Raw genomic sequence first — 18,455 nt, forward strand, 5'->3', positions numbered from 1 at the left:
AACGTTCCGATGAACCACATCCGCAAGCTGCGCTGCTGACCATGTTTCCTTATATGGTAAGAAGTAAGTACTTGGTCAGCCTGTCCACCACTACCAGGATGCTGTCGTATCGGATTCCTGTGGCAGTGTCTGCGGACGGCGGTAACTTGGTAATAAAGTCCATAGTTACCGAACTCCACGGCCTTTCTGCGACCTCTAAGGGTTCAAAAAACCCGTATGGCTTGTGTCTTGCAACCCTGGTCCTGCTACAGCGTTCACAGGCCTGCAATGTTCGAGCTACTTCGGCTTTCATTCTTGGGAAGTCGTAGTGTTGCCGTATCCTGGCTATGGTCTTGGCGATGCCCATGTGCCCTCCTATCTTGGAAGCATGGACGTCCACGATGAGGTTTTCTCTCTGTTCTGGCCACACATAGGCCTTGTCGTGGTACCATAGTCGGTCACTTTGGAGGGTGACTCCTTCGTCCTGGCTGTTCTCCCATCGCTGCCTGTCTTCAGGGGTGGCGATAGTAGCCTGTCGCCTGAGGGCTTGGTCCTTAGCCCTGTAGATGGCGCAACATTCTACCCATTCTTGTAGAGGGTGCGTAAGCGTTCCATCTGGCTGTTTCTGGAACAAGGGTGCGAAGGCTTCTGCTGTATCTTTCACATGATCTGCCCTGCGGCTTAACGCGTCTGCTCGGGCATTCCCTGATTCTTTCTTGTAGTCAATTTGAAAGTTGAACTCCGCCAAGAACTCTGCCCATCGCGTCTGCCATCCATTAAGTACTTTCGTAATCGTAAAGTACCTAAGGTTCTTGCGGTCGGTGTAGACTAGCACTTCCTTTGTAGTACCGCTGAGATACGGTCTCCACTCTGGGAATGCTTCGATAACAGCTAGAAGTTCCTTGTCGTGAATTGGGTAGTTGCGCCGGGGTCCTTCTAGTTTCTTTGAGAAGAACGCTAGAGGATGTAATTTCCCTTGGTCGTTGCGTTGTCCCAACTGTCCTCCCATAGCGTAATCTGACGCATCCGTCTCAACTTCAAATTGCTTGCGTGGGTCAGGAAGCTTCAACACAGGGTATGCGGTAACTGCATCGCAGATGGCTTTGAAAGCCTCCTGTTCTTCCCTTCCCCATGTGAAAACAGCCTCCGTCTTGGTGAGCTCGTACAATGGCCTAGCGATTTTCCCGTAATAGCGAATAAACATGCGATAGAAGTTGGTAAACCCTAGGAATCTGCGTACAGCGGTCGTGTTCCTGGGAACAGGCCAGTTCCGTACGGCTTCCACCTTGCTTGGTTTCATCCTGACCTCGTTCTCCGAGATCAGATACCCAAGAAACACGGTCTCCCTCACATGGAATTCACTCTTTTCCATGTTGACCGAAAGGTTGTGCTGGTGTAGTGCATCCAGAACCTTCTCCACATGTTCCTTGTGGTCCTCGAGGATCTTGGAATATATGAGAATGTCATCCAAGTAGCAAATGGCGAACTTGTCGAGATAGGGTCGAATGGCATGGTCGCTGACAGATTGCAATGTCGCAGATGCATAAGTCAACCCGAAGGGCATAAAGAGGGACTCGTAGTGTCCATAGGGTGTGCAAGATGGTGTCTTCCATTCGTCGCCATCTTTGATGCGAATGTGGGCGTAGGCAACTGGTAAATTAAGGCGCGTGAAGTATCGTGCTCCTCCTAATTGATTCCGGATGCGCGAAATCAAGGGTAGGGGATAACTGTTTCTCACGGTCTTATGATTCAGTTGCCTGTAATCAACACAAAGTCGTAGCTTTCCATCTTTCTTCGGCACGAAGAGGATGGGGTACCCTGCTGACGATGTGGATTCCCGAATGTGCCCTCTTTTTAAGTCTTCGTCCAAGTACTTCCTCAACTCCTGGTTTTGTTTCTCATTGGTGTGGTATACTTTGAAGAACTTGAGCTTGGCTCCTTCCTTGAGCTTGATCTCATGATCCCACGGTCCTCGTGGTGGTAGTCCTTCAAGATGCTTGCTGACGAAAGCCGGGTGTCCGCGATATTCTTCCGGAATTGTCGCCTTCGGCTTTTCCGTCTGTTGGTTCTGGTAATAGTCGAACTCGTTGTTGTTGTTGTTGTTGTTATTTTTAACGTCTACTTCCGCCTCCCGAAGGGCATGAGATGTGTGACAGCTACCGGAATAGATACAAGAAAGAGCCCAAATCCTCCCTCTATAACCCCAAAAAGTAGAGCGCAAACCACAGCTTAAAGCCAGATAAATTCGTTGCCCCCGAAAAGAGATACCTTAGTTAGGGGCCCCAATTAGCATTTGCTGCTCGGGCTGAGCCCTCCTGTCCGCGCCCGTGCACGGACTCCCACAAATCCCGTAGCTGATTTGAAGTAATAGAGGTCAACGTCGTTGGAGGGAAATCTCAAGGGGAGAAACCTCCAAAATTGGTCCGCCGTCCTCCCTTAGTTAAAAAGGAGATAGTCGATGTATTTATCGATATCATTGAGGATCGAAGAAGATATAGCGATTAGAATGCGGCCCAGTCGTTTTGGGTCCGGCAAGCGGCATCCTAAGGCAGAGTTTTCGAGGTGGTTGTCATTCGATGCGGCTTGTGCCCGTTGAACGGTACTATCCTCGGCGCCCCTTTATTTTCCTCGAGTGGTAGATATTGTCGAAGAGCTCGGCTTCGAGAGCTACCGGCGTTGTCGTAGACGGAGGTCAACTCTCCAGAATCCCTCCGCCGAAGATCGAAATGGTGGGTTAAGCCATTGATAGCCCTAAGGCATCTAAAGGCACCAAAAAAGGGTAATTCTTGGCTTCTCCGCTAGCAACCGACTAACAGCGGGTGCCAAGAAAAAAATTATTTGGGAGAGAGTTGATAGTCGAACTTGTGTTGAGCGTTGACTGCCGATACCTCTACCAACGTCACTAACCCTTCTTCCGTAACCTTGCCGCTCTTATCAATAGTACAAATCATAACTTCCTGTACTGCTGGCGGTGGGGCCGTAGGAACATTGCTATCGCAGCTTGCTTCCTTCCATGCTCCGGGTTTCCCATCAGCGGTTGGGCGCGTCCGAGGACGCAGGTGGCCACCATCCTTCCAACTGATGTCTGGGTCGCATGCAACATGCCATGGGTGCCCTAGGATCATCTCCTTAGTTGGCCCTATATCAACGATGTCGAAGCTGATTTCGACCGTCTTTCCTTCCACCCGTGATAGGGAGTGGTAATGTTTCCCTCTCACGGTCTGGGTCTTGAAAGGTCCTTTTACCACAAAAGGTGCCTTCTTCTTTTTCCAAGGGATTGTCAGTTGGTTGACGAACTAAGGTAAGATAAGATTCAACTGAGCTCCGGAATCTACCAGTCCGAGAGCTTGGTAGCTTCCCCAACGAGCTACGACCTTAAGTCGTTGGTCATTTTTCCCTTCTTCCGCAGCAGCAACCTGCGTGAATGCTACGGAGTCCTGGATCTTATTTTTCCGTCGGCTGCTTCGTCATTCATTCATCCCTCACCAACACCAGTTGCACCAAAAACAGGGTAATTTTGGCCTGGCCTCTAACACCCAACTAACAGAGGGTGCCAGGAAAAATATTTTTGGGGGAGAGTTGAATCGGCGGAGAAATCCAGTACCACGAGTAAGTCCCCTCCTCCTCTACCCCTGAACCCTGAAGACAGGATGAAAGAAGAATCACCCGGCGCATATTCGAGGCACCCGAAGCGTAAGGTGGGGCGGGGGAAGGGGTCTCAGTATACCAGCCAATCTGAAGTAACGATGTTCACTGGGACGAAAAAAGAAGATAACGATAAAAACGGACGACAAACATCGAAGCAACCACGACTCCCCGGGCTCCCATGGTGAGACGGGATGAAAGTTCGGATTTAGTATTACGGTTGGAAATAGAGAAGCTGAGGGTTTTCATCCAGTATTCAACAACACGGTTTTTCCCTTAGACTAAGAAAGGAAGCGGCACCGCTTACCCATTGTGTAGACTAAATAGCACAGTGTAGCGTGATCAGACAATATATATATATATATATATATATATATCCGTATCAATAATATATTTTCTATTGTAGATTATATTGAGGTTGTTAAGGCCTGGATAGTATTAATTGTAATAGCCGATATCCTTTTTTTTTAGCTTCAATTTCTTTGCAACGAAAGTATAAACTATAGCCAACGTAGGGGTTTCTACTAAAGGAAGTAAGAAAATTACTAGGGGAAGGCATATTACCAAATAAATTACCAGGAAAATTACTGCTGGGAGCGCTTCTACTAAGCGTGCTACTACTAAGGGCATCACTTCTAAAGTTATATAATACTTGAGAACCCTTTTTATTTCTAGTAACTTTCACTGCGTTCAAGGCCATAGTTATAAGTCTAGCGGCCTCGTTCTTAATATTCTACTTTAGAACTTCCATTTCCTTCAAAAATTATTCATCTTGAGCTATTCTACGAATCGCCGACTTAAAAATAAAGTTGGGAGTTGTAAATTTAAAAAAGTTCAATGCAACTACAAATATAGGAATAGAGGTAAGTTCCGAGGTATAGAGCTTAACACTAAGAGTTCCTAAAGGGATATAGTTATATAGTCTGGGCATATAAGTGGGGTTCATTTAATAGCCGGGAAGAAGTTCTACATCTGGTAGGATGTACGCTAGTAGAGTAGCAGCCTCTTTACTTACGTTGGTTAATATGAAGCCCAGAATTAGAATATAGGGAGTAGACCAAATTTGCGAATCTTCAGTAGGCGGGAGAATAGGAGGAAGTAGAGTAGAAATATTGCTTCTGACTACGGGGGTGTAATATTGTAATACAATACGTTTATAAAGTACCGGCTTTAGAGCGTGTTTCAATTTTGGATTATAAAGAGTAGTATTATTAGTAGATTTGGGGTAGCGACTAGGAATATTAGTCTATAGGGTTTTTGTAGCGACTAATTAATCTAGTTTAATCTCAACCCGGTTATTAGTTGCAACTGCCTACTTAACCGCTTGCGGAAACGAAACAACGGCTATAAATAGGAAAATAACTTTACTATCTACGATAATTATGTTATTATTAACTGAATAAATTTTCTTATTCAATATTGTAACGTTCGTACTAATCAAGGAAACATTTTTCTTCATACTTTGGTCTATAGTACGTACGTTATTGAACCATTTAATAGTATAGTCGGTTAATCCCCTCAGATTCGGTTGGAGGTCCGTGCCCTGGGCACTCCCTTTCAGGGATTTAGGCTGCCCGGGCTTCCGTTTCTCCTCCACTGCAAAACAACAATCAAGCCCTTTTTCGTTGTAGCCTTTTCCAGCCCTCCGATATGTTATGAGCCCTGTCGCGCATTGCACGCACCCTTTTCGGAAGCTATTCTAGCCTCCTGCGCCATCCACGGGGGTGCAAGAAGGCAGCGATCTCCATCTTCAAAAAGAAATGGCGACGACTCTCATTATCAATTCAGCGGCCACTCAGTTACCCCGCTAACAACCTTCGTTGCAATTTTGTAGCGACCACGATAGGCCCAGATCTTAATCATCAAGATCACCCTCGACCAAAGCCTAAGGTCACTCTTTCCTTGACCACGATGGTCACCTTTTCATTCACAATTCACTCAACCATAGTCAATTTTCTCATCTACCCAGCTTTCTTTCTTTCAACCTTTGCCCTCGACGTCGACTCGACCGACAGGCACCCAATCTCGACGTTGCATAGCGACTAACAGACCCCCTCAAAGTCCACACAGTCTTGTGGCAATCCGAAAGTCCATCCATCTTGATGGCAAACCCCAACCGATCGAAAGAAGTCAGTACCTAAGTGTAGCAGCCAAAGAGAAGAAGCAAACTCATCGAACAGTATTTCACCAACCCGAATCCCAAAGAGTACACCAAAGAAATGAGAGGAGGAGTAGAAGAACCCGAGGAACCGATCCAAATCCCGGTCCCATAAGGCCAGGAACAACTCTCCCCCGAATATATTTTTCCTGGCACCCACTGTGAGTCGGTTGTTAGTGGCCGTGCTAGGATTACCCTATTTCTGGTGCAATAGATATCTGTGGCCTAACCCACCACTTTTGTATCATTTCGAAGTCGGGAAGATACATTCGAAATTACAATCACGACCACGACGGCGGCCTTTGGACAGTTCACCGCCGTCTCGGCCCCAGCCATAGCTTTTGAAACCGAGCTTTTCAAAGGCATCTTGAGAAGAAAGAACGCCAGAGAGACGACACTTGTCCGGGGGGGGGGGGGGGGGGGGGGGGGGGGAAGGGGGGAGCGACAACCACTCTTCGGAAACCTCCCCCTTAGAACGCCGCTTGCTGGACCCAAAACGGCTGAGCCGCATTCCAATCGGAATTCTCTTCTCAACCGCTTTTCGTTCAACATCGGAAAGGACGGCATTGACCTCGGATAATATACACTTTTCAAAACCTCCCAATGTCGGGGATAGCTTAGGAAAGGGGTCTTCCAAATGGTTTTTCAAAGCTGCACAGAAATGAGAGTTTTTAACGCAAAGCCACGCCATGGTCCGACTTGGCTGACCGATGCTTTTCCCCCGCACTTATATAGTATCTATGCCCAGCCGCCGTCGCGGGTACAACTTATTATTTAGTACTGGTAGAACTTGGTCGAAAAGTTTATCGTTCATTCATTCATACACGGGCTGCAGGCCCCCAGCAACCGAAAGGAGCTCATAAAGAACTCATAGAAATGTCTGAGCTCCTGAGATAAAACATTAGCTAGTAAATTAATAATCAGATTTCTATAATGCATAACAACGCGTTCGGTATCTAAAAAATCTATACTATTATTATCATTTTTATACTCGTGGGCCTACTTGTGGGCCTGCTCGTAAGCCCGCTTATAAACCTATTTGTAAGCCTGCTCGTAAATCCATTCGCAAGCTTATTCGTAAGCCTATTCGTAAAATCATGCCGGGGCGAGCGGACTAAAGGGTTTAAAAGGATTGCTATTGCTGTTTAAAAGATGAAAAAGGCGTTTTGTATCCCTACCGTTAGCAAGTATGTTAAAATCGTCATCAAAAAGACCATGAATCAAGCGTTCCTGTTTTTCTCATATAAAAACGCTAGTATAATCATTGCTAGTATTATCGTAAGTGAATTTGATAGGTTCGTTATTATCATGGGCAAAGGGCAACTCTCCCCTAAATAATCAACTCTCCCCCGAAAATATTTTTCTTGGCACTCTCTGTTAGTTGGTTGTTAGAGGCCAGGCCAAAATTACCCTGTTTTTGGTGCAACTGGTGCCTTAATGCTATCTATGGCCTAACCCACCACTTTTTCATCGTTTTGAATTCGGGAAGATACAATTCGAACGACAGTAACAACAACTACGGCGGCGGCCTTGGGAGAGTTCACCGCCGTCTCGTCCCTCACAGCTGATAGCTTTTGAAACCAAGCTCTTCAAAAGTACTTCGCAAATGAAAGAGCGCCGGAGAGATGACAGCTCGTCGGGGGGCGAGCGACAACCACTCTTCGAAACCTCCCCCTTAGAACGCCGCTTGCTGGACCCAAAACGGCTGGGCTGCATTCTAATTAAAATTTTCTTTTCGATCCATTTTCATTTCAACATCGGAAAGGAAAGGACGGCGATCTCCTTGGACAATATACACTTTTGGAACCTCACAATGCCAGGGACAGGAATAGGAAAATGAAGGCTTTTGGGGCCTAAGGGTTTTTCCAGCGCATGTCCACGCTAGGGTCCGACCTAGCTGACCTATGAGGCTTTTTTCCCGTTTTATGTACCTATGCCACGCCGCCGTCGCAGGCACGACTTATTATCTAGTATTGGTAGAACGTAGTCGAAAAATTCATTCATTCATTCATTTATTCCGGTAGCTGTCGCACGTCTCATGCCCTTCGGGAGGCGGAAGTAGAGGTTAAAAATAACAACAACAACCAAACAAAATTGCCTGGGCGCGCGCACTGAAGGCTGAGCTTGCCTCCCAAGGCCTGAAACCTTACGTCACCAAGAGTATTCCTGAGCCCAAAGTTAACGACAAAACCAAGGATGAAGACGAGAAGCGCCTTCACCAGTGGATGATGGATCGCGCTAAGGCGATGTCTATTATTCACTCTACCATTCGCGACGAGAAGGTCCAGAACGTTCTGTCTATCAACGGCTGGGACGAGGATAACGACGATCCAAAGTATCTATTCGATTTCATCAAGAACAGCATTTCCAGTGCACCAATGAGGCCAAGAGCGATGTTCTCGACGAGTACCAGACCATCAAGCGTGCCTCCTTCGCTACCTTGGAGGCCTTTCTTATGCGCTGTCATTCATTCATTCATGCGCTGGCAGTCTCTTCGCAAGCGTGTCAAGGACGTCGGCTACAAGATCGACGACACTGTCGAGCTTACCAACCTTTTCAATGCGGTGAAACACTCCTTTCCCAACGAGGCTTTATTGTGGGCCGCTGACATGAACAAGAACGAATTGACTACCATAACCTTCCTGGCGAGGCTCTCTACCCTGGCCAACACCCAGAAAAACTATACCAATATGGTTGCTGCGAAGGTCGAGGTTAAGACGAAGGATACCACGAAGGAGGTTAAGACTGAGACCAACGGAGATGAGCGTGTCGCCTGTGACGTCTGGCAAGAAGATCTACAAGAATTTGAAACATTTTCCATGTGGCCATCATCGCGTTCCCGGCACTCCCGACTGCTGGTGGTGCGATCTCTACAAGGCTCCTGATACCTGGATCAACAAGAAGAAGGCGATCGGTTGGCTCAAGAACACCGGAACCACGGCCGCCATCGCGGGCAACAACAGCAACATCAACAACCCGCCTACGATCGCTGGCGTCAACTCCAACCTGATCTTTGGCCTGGGAGGACTGTCGTTTGATGACAATCTTGAGGAGGATTTTCACTCGAGCTCCTGACAGGTGTAGAACCTATTCAGACAGATAGCGTTCAATATAACTTCGTCAAAGTCCAACAAGCTCCCGAGGCAACAAATGTGAATAGAGATACCGTGCTATTCGATAGCGGATGTGGATCCAATTTCTTCAACGATGTGAAATGGTTTACAGAGTTACAGCCACTCCCACGATCAATCAGTCACCAAGTCGGTAACGGCCAGATAACTAAATCATATCATATGGGTGTCGTGGAACTGAGTCTCCCCACCATATCTGGCAAACAGATTACGGTCGAGATCAGAGATGCGATTTTATCGCCATCAACACCAGTCAACCTTCTCACGACAACCGGGTTACTGGATGGTGGAATGGTTTGGTCCATGGAGACGAACAAGATCAAATTCAATAAGGGAAAATACATGGGAGAAGAGATACAATGCAACTGGATAGCCAACCTTCCAATCTTACCGACAATGGCACCGAGAGATATCGACGAGAGATATCAGGCCCAAGCACCAAGGCTTGCCTTATTAGCGTCTATCAACTACGATACGATGCATAAACGACTAATGCATGCAGGAAAAGAACAAGTCATAAAGGCTTGCCGTGACGCGGGTATTACCCTGTCAAATATCGGAAAAACGAATTGTGATGCGTGCCTTCAAAGTAAGGGAACCGGCATTGTCTACAAGGTGTCAAATCCAGTTGCGACGAGACCACTTGAGTGCGTAAGGATTGATACGTGGAGCCACAACGTTGCAGGTCACATGGGGATTAGGCACGTTGTGCACTTTGTCTGCATGATATCCGGTTTTCACTGGGTAAAGATGATAAGACGGAAGAGCGAGGGGTTGATAGCCATTAAGGAATGGAAGAGATGGGTTGAACTCCAGACCGGCCTGAAGGTAAAGGTTCTGGGGATGGATGGAGGCACAGAGTTTGGCTTTGGTACGAAGGAGTTCCAGAGCAGTGAAATCGTGGCTTGAGGACGACAAAAAGGGGTTGAATTCATAAAGACACCACCACACACCCCGTCGATGAACGGCGCACCAGAAAGAGCAGGAAGAGCGATGATGGAAAAATCAAGAGCGACAATAATCGAGCACGACATCCCTATCGTACTATGGCCTTTGGTCGTCGATGCGGTAGTCAGGGTCATGAACATACTTCCAATAAAATCCAACAAAGAGTACATCAGTCCTCATGAAGTTCTCAGCAGAGCAGCAGGCATCCCGAATCCGAAGCCCAGTATCCATCATTTCCGAACGTATTATTGCACGGCATATTACCATATCAAGAAAGAAAGAAGGGTATAAGGCGACAAATGGGCGGAGCATTCGAGACGAGGCCACTTCGTTGGTTATGCAGACTTGAATGGGAGGATCTTCTACATCTGGGACCCAGAATATCAACAACTGGTCAAAGCGAGTGCCGTAAGGTTCCTTGAAGATTCATCTATGAATGAATGAATTTTTCTACTACGTTCTACCAATACTAGATAATAAGTCGTGCCCGCGACGGCGGCTGGGCATAGGTACATAAGTGCGGGAAAAAAAAGCTTCTTAGGTCAGGCGCTCGCGTGGCCGTGGGCTGGAAAAACCCTAATCCTTTCTGTATGTAGTCAGTCAGAAGAGGAGAGGGCCGTCAAGCATAGTGTATTCTTCTCAGACCAGTCGATGGAGGAGGTGGATAAGGTTCTGCAGAGCAAAAAGGAAGTCTGGATTACAGCAAAACGTCCCAAACCCGAGGAGCTGATAAATGGACCAAGTGTTACGCCTGAGCCACATGGGTGGGTGACACAGAGGAGTCAAGGAAAAGAGAAAGCGGTTACCATGACGGATCAACAACAGGAGGAACACACGATTGATTCAATCTTAGGCCTTACCCCGACAAAACATATCTCAACACTTCCAACACCATCACCAAGTGTAACGCCAGCGCCAGAATTAGCTCAACAACCATCTCCAACAATAACAACACTACCTACGATACAAGAAGAACCCAAATCACCATCCCCGGCCCCATCGAAAACATCAGCAGAAACAACTTCCTCCGAGGAGGAGTCAACCCCGTCACCAGGCCCAACTCAACAACCTCTGGGTCCGGACCGAACCCCTCTAGGTTCGCGGGCTTCAACTCTAGGCCCGACATCAATTCCTCTAGGATCGTCGAGAGAAATCAAGGGTCCGAGGGAACAACAGAGCGTTCCGAGGTTGGAACTACAAGAACCCGGAACACAACCCCGAGTGTCCTGAAAAGCAACCCCGCAATATGCGAACCAAGATGTGATGACCTCAACTGAGCAAGACCAAGAGGATGACTTCCAGTATTTCGATGACGATGACGAGTTTGAGCCATTCGATAACTTGCCCTATATTAACCCTCATGATCTTGACGAAGAAGACCCTATCCCACCGAGGCAAAACCAGATCAGATCAGCATCCTCATCCTCATCCCCAGATCCAATCCAGGATACTCCGTCAAAACCACCAAGAATCACGCAACAACTAAAGTAACAACCGACCAAGAATCAGCACCCACGGAGCTAGAACACGCGACAACGGAGTCGGAGAAGGCGTTGCCGGAGTCGGAGGGGGGCTGTCAGCAGAGAAAGAACCGACAACGGACCAATCTACCGCATCCGCGGGGGCGGAGGTGACAAGAACGGGGAGACCGAGACGCCAGGCGGCACCGCAACCGGGTACGCTAACCGAAAAGCAAATCATCGTCGACAGCAACAACAAACCCACTAGTGAACTCCCTATCTTTTACCATGGTCTTCCAGAGAGGGGAGTGATTCTTGACAAAGTGGAGACCCTGTGTTTGACAGCGGTTAAGGTGATGATGCATGATCTTGAGACTCATTTATCCTCCATTCCAAAGAACTACCGCCAAGCAAAGAAACGCGAAAACTTCGAGATATACTGGAAGCCGGCTATGGAGAAGCAGTTGGCAGCATTGGAGGAGAGGGGTGTTTATGATCTGGTTCCTTTTGAACCAGGCATGGAAGTCCTCCCTGGGAAATGGGTTTATGGTGAGAAAGAAAATCTGGACTTGAAGACAATGGACCCAAGGGCACGATGGGTGGCTTGTGGCAACTTTGAGCAAGGCTCATGGGATATTGAAGATGTCTACGCGGCTGTGGCAAACGCAGCGAGCGTAAAGATCTTCCTTGCACCATGGCAGTCCTGGACCTCGAGTGCCATCAGTTTGACTTCAATACGGCGTTATTAAACGCCCCCATACCTGCAGAAAAGCGGTATTACGTGGAGCAACCGACTGGTTTGGAAAAAGGACCAAGGGGGTGTAAATCGCTTGGTTTGCCTACTAAGATGAGCTCTGTATGAATTGACAGCCAGTCCTCTTTATTGGTTTAATATCTTATTGCCCATCTTGAGAGGATTGGGCTTTGAACCAGTGAACTCGGATACTTGCAGAGTTTACCAACCTTGTTCCAACAGCCAAGTCACTTCAGTGGATCGCACATGTGATGGAGGAACTGGGATACGGCCAACCGCCTTTGAAAATCCTTTACACGGACAGCAAGAACGCCAGGGACCGGGTGTTGAATCGAAACAATGCTGGTCGTAACCGATGTATAGATGTACGGTTCAAATGGATCATGGAACAGGTGGAAGCAAAAGAGTTCGACATTTTACATATCAAGGGCGAGGATATGATTGCGGATGGACTGACAAAACCACTGAAAGCGGACAAGCACGCAAGATTCGTAGGATTGCTGGGATTGGAGGAGAAGAAGATTCCATGGATGAAGGCTCGAAAGAAGGTTATAACGATGGGTTGATCCCAACACCATGGGAGTCTGTTTGTTTACATGATGATGGACCCCTGAGAGCTGTTTCGGGCCACGGGGGCGTGTTGTGGTGGGGCCTGTCCCACCTCTGCCATTCGCTGGCCTTGTTATGTGGGTCCATGAGCTCACACCACCATTGTATTTAGCCCTCCACATTTCTTTTCCTTTCTTGTCTCCTGAGCTTAACACAATCAACACACTTCTTGTGCCCACGAGTCCAAGAGCTTGGTTTCAAAAGCTATCGGCTGTGAGGGACGAGACGGCGGTGAACTCTCCAAAGGCCGCCGTCGTAGTTGTTGTTGCTGTCGTTCGAATTGTATCTTGCCGAATTCAAAACAATGAAAAAGTGGTGGGTTAGGCTACTGGTAGCCCTAAGGCACCCATTGCACCAAAAACAGGGTAATTTTGGTCTGGCCTCTAACAACCGACTAACGGAGGGAGCCAAAAGAAATATTTTTGGGGGAGAGTTGAAGCAATAATCACGGATTGGGGATATGGGCGTATAAACAGCCTATAAAGAAATGGCTCGTATAGTAATCTACCAGGCTTTTTAATATACCGCAAGAGTGATGTAGAGAGGCATCTGGCCTAAATAGTTGGGGGTGCCTAGGCTTAAGTATATATCAAGTTCTTAACTTATATATAAGCCAATATGAGCTCCTCCAACCGGACGAACACTGGTGGCAGCACCATGGGCACTGTCAATAACACCACAAACGAACTCTCGGAAGACCTTGCTTCTGTGCTTCGAGTTATATTCAGTAACTTCAGCGTGGCAATTGTCAAGAATGGGAGAGGCCCAGAGTCCCCTACGATGACGTTTGCCTCTTTCTTAGGACATTCACTCTTAAACTGGCGCTTGAGGGGGCGGCCCGCATTTACTCCGCCATCCGCTCGGTGCACGGGCCACAACAACCCCATGGCCTGCTCCCTCACCCATCTTGTTCACTTCCATTTAAGAAATACCAGTACGATAGTAATTAGCGATCGATTCGCCTCTTCCATTACTCCCAAGTAGCCATTTGGAAACGAATACTTCTCTTACACGGTCATTTACACCAGTTAGACCGAACTAGCGTGTTTGCAAGAGAGGGATAGGTTATCCCTGCCCGATGAACCGCAAGTGGCAAATTAAGAATTTTGAACCAACAGTGTTTATTATTTTAGGCTTTAGGCTTTGTTATTGAGCTTTTAAAAGAAAAGCTACATATATTTTTAGTAAAATATTCCACTTTCCAGAAAAGCGTACCAATAAGAATCAGTGTGACCCTGGATGGGAAAGTTGTTACTGATTGACTACCACAGCGGGAAAGGGGGGTGCGTAGCCTGTATTTTGATTGGGCGGGATATAGTGTCTAATTATCGTACACTAATAGGAACCGGGCTGATTGAAGAATGCTCTAAATACGTCAACAGCTTCAAATAACCTTTGGCCTTCAACTAGTTCTCCGCACCCATTTCAGTGGAAGTAATAAGAATCCACCGCCACTACCCCTCCGGACAATAGCCTTCCTACAGCAATATACCTCAAAAGCGGCAACCACTAATACACACGGATCTAAGCCGTGCGTCGCACAATGGTTGATACAATTAACAAATACTTACAGGTCGGTTGCATAAAACGAATATAACAATTAGAACTATAATAACAAGAAAGGGAAGTAGAGAAGCTGAGTAAAGGCTACCTTATCAAGCCCAATAGAGTAAGAACAATAAAAAAAATCATCCCGTATGAAAAACTTCTCGTCCTTGATCTTTCCACCATCCATCCAAAATCTTCTGCTATTTTGTACCCAACGAACAGAAGAAATACCGATCGGAAATCCCAGCTTGGGAATTCGCAATAAGAATGGTGCGTGCGCGTTCGACATATGTTGTATAACGCTCATCCGCATTGGAGTATCCTCTGTCCTTGTGCTCTTCCGCAAGAGACTTCAAATCGGCGATTGCCAAGAAACAAGAAACTTCTGCAAACCCCTCCGTATCAACTAAGCATTCCCGAGAAGCGGCATACGCAGCATTCCACCTAGCCATAGCCGCTATACGGCCATTTGCTGATTGTCTTCCAATAATGTGACCGATAATGGCATAGCCAAGACTAATACGGAAGAAAGCCCTCCTCTTAACCTTGGACGTAGGACCTTCCAAGCGTCTGTATTCTTTGAAAAGAGGAGTAAAAGCTGCTTCCGCAGTTTCGTCATATGTCAACCGGTTCTTTTCAAAATCTTCTGGATCCTTTGAAAAAGAATCCAAAGTTTTAGCCAACCATAATTCTGCCTGTGCCACTCTGAGGATGCGAGGTTGTACATCCGTCCACACCGGTGTACTGGCTGAGAGTGATTGAGCCTCCTTGTAGTTACCGAGTTCCGAATAAACGGATAAAAGCTGAATGCAGCTTCGAAACGTCGTCGTCTAACCGGTTTCTTGGAAAGCAATCGGTGAAAGGAGGCCTAACGCGGCTTCAAAATTGCCTTGAAACCGGTGCAGTTTCCCCTTCGCATAATTTATCTTCCAGTCCGTTTCGGATAGTGGACTGGTATGAACGGGCGATAGTAGAGATTATAGCTGCTTTTCCGCTTCGTCTAATTGTCCCTGCTCTATACAGGTTTGTGACGATAGAATGACGAATTCTGTAAATTGTCTTTTGTTCTTCGGAGGCGGCGGTAATTTGGGTGTGTTTCCCCTGATTATATCGAGTTCGATTTTCCTTAGTTGGATGTTGATCGTCCAAAGTTCCGACGCTTCGTATTTAGACGCTAGTTCTTCGGCGAGGTGAACGAGTTCAAGCTTGGTTACCATATTACCAAAGTTCGACGCCGCTAGGAAAACCCCGATAATATAGTGGATCTGCGTCTTGCTGCATTGGTCGAAAGATATGTCTTGGAAGCACGAGCCTCTATGAAATTTTAGACCAGGTGATAGTACGATTGGCCGCCCCGTAGAAAACTAAATTATGAATTAGTACACAGATTTAAAACTCATTAGGAACGAAAATCCAATACATACTCTTCGTCGTACTTATCAGTTGGGTACGTATGAGCAATAAAGAGAAGGGCTTTCAGTTCATATGTAGGCAGACAGGAAGTGACGATCAAATCTTGTTTGATCACGTCTCTTGATTTGTGATTGAGCTCAAAGTCATGGTTCGACCACCGGAATCGATTATGAATAATTGACTTCGACGTAGCTTTAATAGCTGGGTTCCTGTTTTGGTTGAGAAGCTTGTTCAAGATCGAATCCAACTTTTGGATATCTGGGACGTGAGCGGGGTATGAGAAAACAGGTTCCTCAATCTTACTCCCATCCTCAGACAAAAGCTTGGAGAAGTGACAACCCCGGTAGAGGAGATCGCCATGTATACCTCTCTTAGGCAAGCATGTCATCAGACGTAGCAGCTCTTTGCCAGCGTCCTCACAAGCTGGACAGCCTCGCGTATGACGTAGTAACGAACCAGTACTTTGGTAAGAGTTACTACAATAGCACCAATGTTGTCCCGACTGAATTGAGGGGCTAGAAGTTTGCATGTTGTCGGATGTGGAAAACGATGTACGACCAAAGGGTTAATGTTGAATAAGCGGGGTGAAGTAAGAAAGAGCCGCATACGTGGCAGATCATGCACGGGCCTCGGAAAGCGACTCGAATCACGTGCAATGACCGAATTGAAAATTGGATAGAGTAAGGAATTTGTGCTACCTATAGAGGGTAGTTTACAGCCTAGTGTGATGGCAGCCCTGCAGCTATGCCTCTTGACTGCCATTGCAACTGTCTACAACCACTTGAGCGACCGAATTCCCAGCTTTGGTTACTTATATCCTTTTGGAACATACCCTAGTGGTGTAGTGATCCGCCAGCGCCGTGACATTTATTACTAGAAAGAACCAGCCTTAAGGTTAGAAATAACCATTTGGCTTAGTGACCAAGTGGTTAATCAGGTAGTTCTTTATTTGCATTTGCGCTGGTGATCTTGTTCGATTCCTCCTCGTGACTACCTTTTTGAATTCTAATCCTGAAACCACCTCAACTCGCGGCCCTGCTACCGGAAGACGAACCCTTCGAATGTTGTCCCTTGGGTTTTCTATAGCAATGAACGTTTTCGCTTTGCAATAGCCTTTCAGTGCACAATGAGTACTCACTAAATTCCCTTGTTAGATACTTATACTAAATATAATCAATATCAAAGCAATCTAAGAAAGCGCTGGTTAAATCTCGAGATGTGCGGTGAAAGCGATCGGTTCCGCTGGACGCCGGCTGTCAGACTAGGATGTTGATCTCTAAAAGCGATGTGATGTGTCGTGCAGTAAATTGGATAATAGAGCTAGCTTCATTATTGGGATTGTCTGAGTAAGAACCCTCATCAGACTCCATGTTGAAAATAAGCTTGTATGTGTAGAGGACATTTAAGAAGCTTGTAATACCTCACAATAGGCCCTCAAGAGGAGGAGGGTTGCTATAGTAACGGCCATACTAATAGACTATTACGAGATATAGAGAGCACCAGTATTATACTGTATCCATAGCGCTCTTGAGTGGCGTGGGGAAGGTTTTGGAGGCAATTGTTGCGGAGCGACTCGCCCTCGTGGCGGAGGAGCATGGGCTCCTGCCCGAGGGACAGATGGGGAATAGGAAAGGGAGATCGACAGAGTTTGCAATCAGGGTATTGACGGAGACGGTGCACACAGCGTGGGAGCTAGGGGCGGTAGCTTCACTACTCCTCCTAAATCTCAAGGGGGCATTCGATCGGGTTAACCATAGGTGGCTCCTCCACACCTTGTGGGAAAAGGGGCTGCCCCAATGGCTTCTCCAATGGGTCGAGAGCTTCCTGACCGACCGAAGAGGGTGTCTCTCTTTCGACGGAACATCGTTGCGGGAGTTTCACGAAGAGAGACGGCGAGGGCTGCCGCCAGGCTACAAACGCTCCCGGGCAACCACCCACTCACACAGAGACTGAGATGAGCCCCACCAAAGAGATGGTCAAGACTGCGCGCCCTCGCGGAGTCACAACCCTCACCAGAAGAACCCTAGACGAAATGTGGCGCCCTAGATTGCCCCGCCCTCCGTAACTGGCTCGCCCCCGGCACCGAAGAACAGACACACCGGCCCGGACAATGGACCCTGCCGCCCGAGTCCGACCCAGAGCTATACTGGGCCAGCAACAAACCACACAGCCTTGCGGACCAACCATGGTACAACAACCCATACCTCGGACTACCACGCAAATACCTAGCGAGGTTGGTAGGAGAACGAACGGGCCACTGGGACTCCCTCTGCGAGATATTTGCTTCCGGATGTCCACGTAGACGTGAGCCCCTTAGTGCTGGCTCACTGCCTATGGGCTGGCTCATCTTCGTGAGCCTGGCTCGCCTTTATGAGCCTTCCTTCCTTGTCATGGTTACACTGCCCAGCCTTTATGTGGCTGTTGTGTACCGGTGGCTTGGTTGGCCCGTGTTCCTTGCTCATGGTTCGTAACACGAATTCATTACTTACTTCCAGCTGCGAACCTGTGACAGGCTGGGGTGCATATGCCCAGACGGCCAAACCTACAAAAGATAGGACGATGTTCTGCTTGCAAGGCAGAACTCGGAATGCACACTATATAGCCAATGTCAACCTGTGACAGAACCTAAATCATTAATCCGGAATAGATTCCTCCTTAACTCTTATGTAATTATTATAATACTCGTGAAAATAAATACCCTTTCTTAACAATAACCAAATAATTAAAATAGTTCTTCGGAGAAATATGAATATTATGAAGGATTCTTCAATATCTACCAACAACATTGTAATTTCGAACTAACACTCTAA

At 47.2% G+C, this 18,455-nt stretch overlaps 3 protein-coding genes across 3 annotated transcripts; all 3 read left to right on the plus strand.

Annotated features, from left to right (window-relative positions):
• Positions 1-8,007: 8,007 nt before the first annotated feature.
• On the plus strand, positions 8,008-8,350 carry SMAC4_13310 (uncharacterized protein; the record flags this gene model as incomplete). Its single annotated transcript, XM_066091365.1, has 2 exons — positions 8,008-8,228; positions 8,272-8,350. The coding sequence occupies 2 exons, from the start codon at positions 8,008-8,010 to the stop codon at positions 8,348-8,350; spliced, it is 300 nt and encodes a 99-aa protein (XP_065946266.1).
• Positions 8,351-10,039: 1,689 nt separating this feature from the next.
• SMAC4_13311 (uncharacterized protein) lies at positions 10,040-10,210 on the plus strand (the record flags this gene model as incomplete). The annotated part of the gene is made up of 1 exon (XM_066091366.1): positions 10,040-10,210. One exon carries the CDS (start codon positions 10,040-10,042, stop codon positions 10,208-10,210), a length of 171 nt encoding a protein of 56 aa, XP_065946267.1.
• Positions 10,211-17,755: 7,545 nt separating this feature from the next.
• Positions 17,756-17,947, plus strand: SMAC4_13312 (uncharacterized protein; the record flags this gene model as incomplete). Its single annotated transcript, XM_066091367.1, has 1 exon — positions 17,756-17,947. One exon carries the CDS (start codon positions 17,756-17,758, stop codon positions 17,945-17,947), a length of 192 nt encoding a protein of 63 aa, XP_065946268.1.
• Positions 17,948-18,455: the final 508 nt, after the last annotated feature.

The sequence above is a fragment of the Sordaria macrospora genome, chromosome 2 (genome assembly GCF_033870435.1).
Source record: "Sordaria macrospora chromosome 2, complete sequence".
Taxonomy (NCBI): Eukaryota; Fungi; Ascomycota; class Sordariomycetes; order Sordariales; family Sordariaceae; genus Sordaria; species Sordaria macrospora.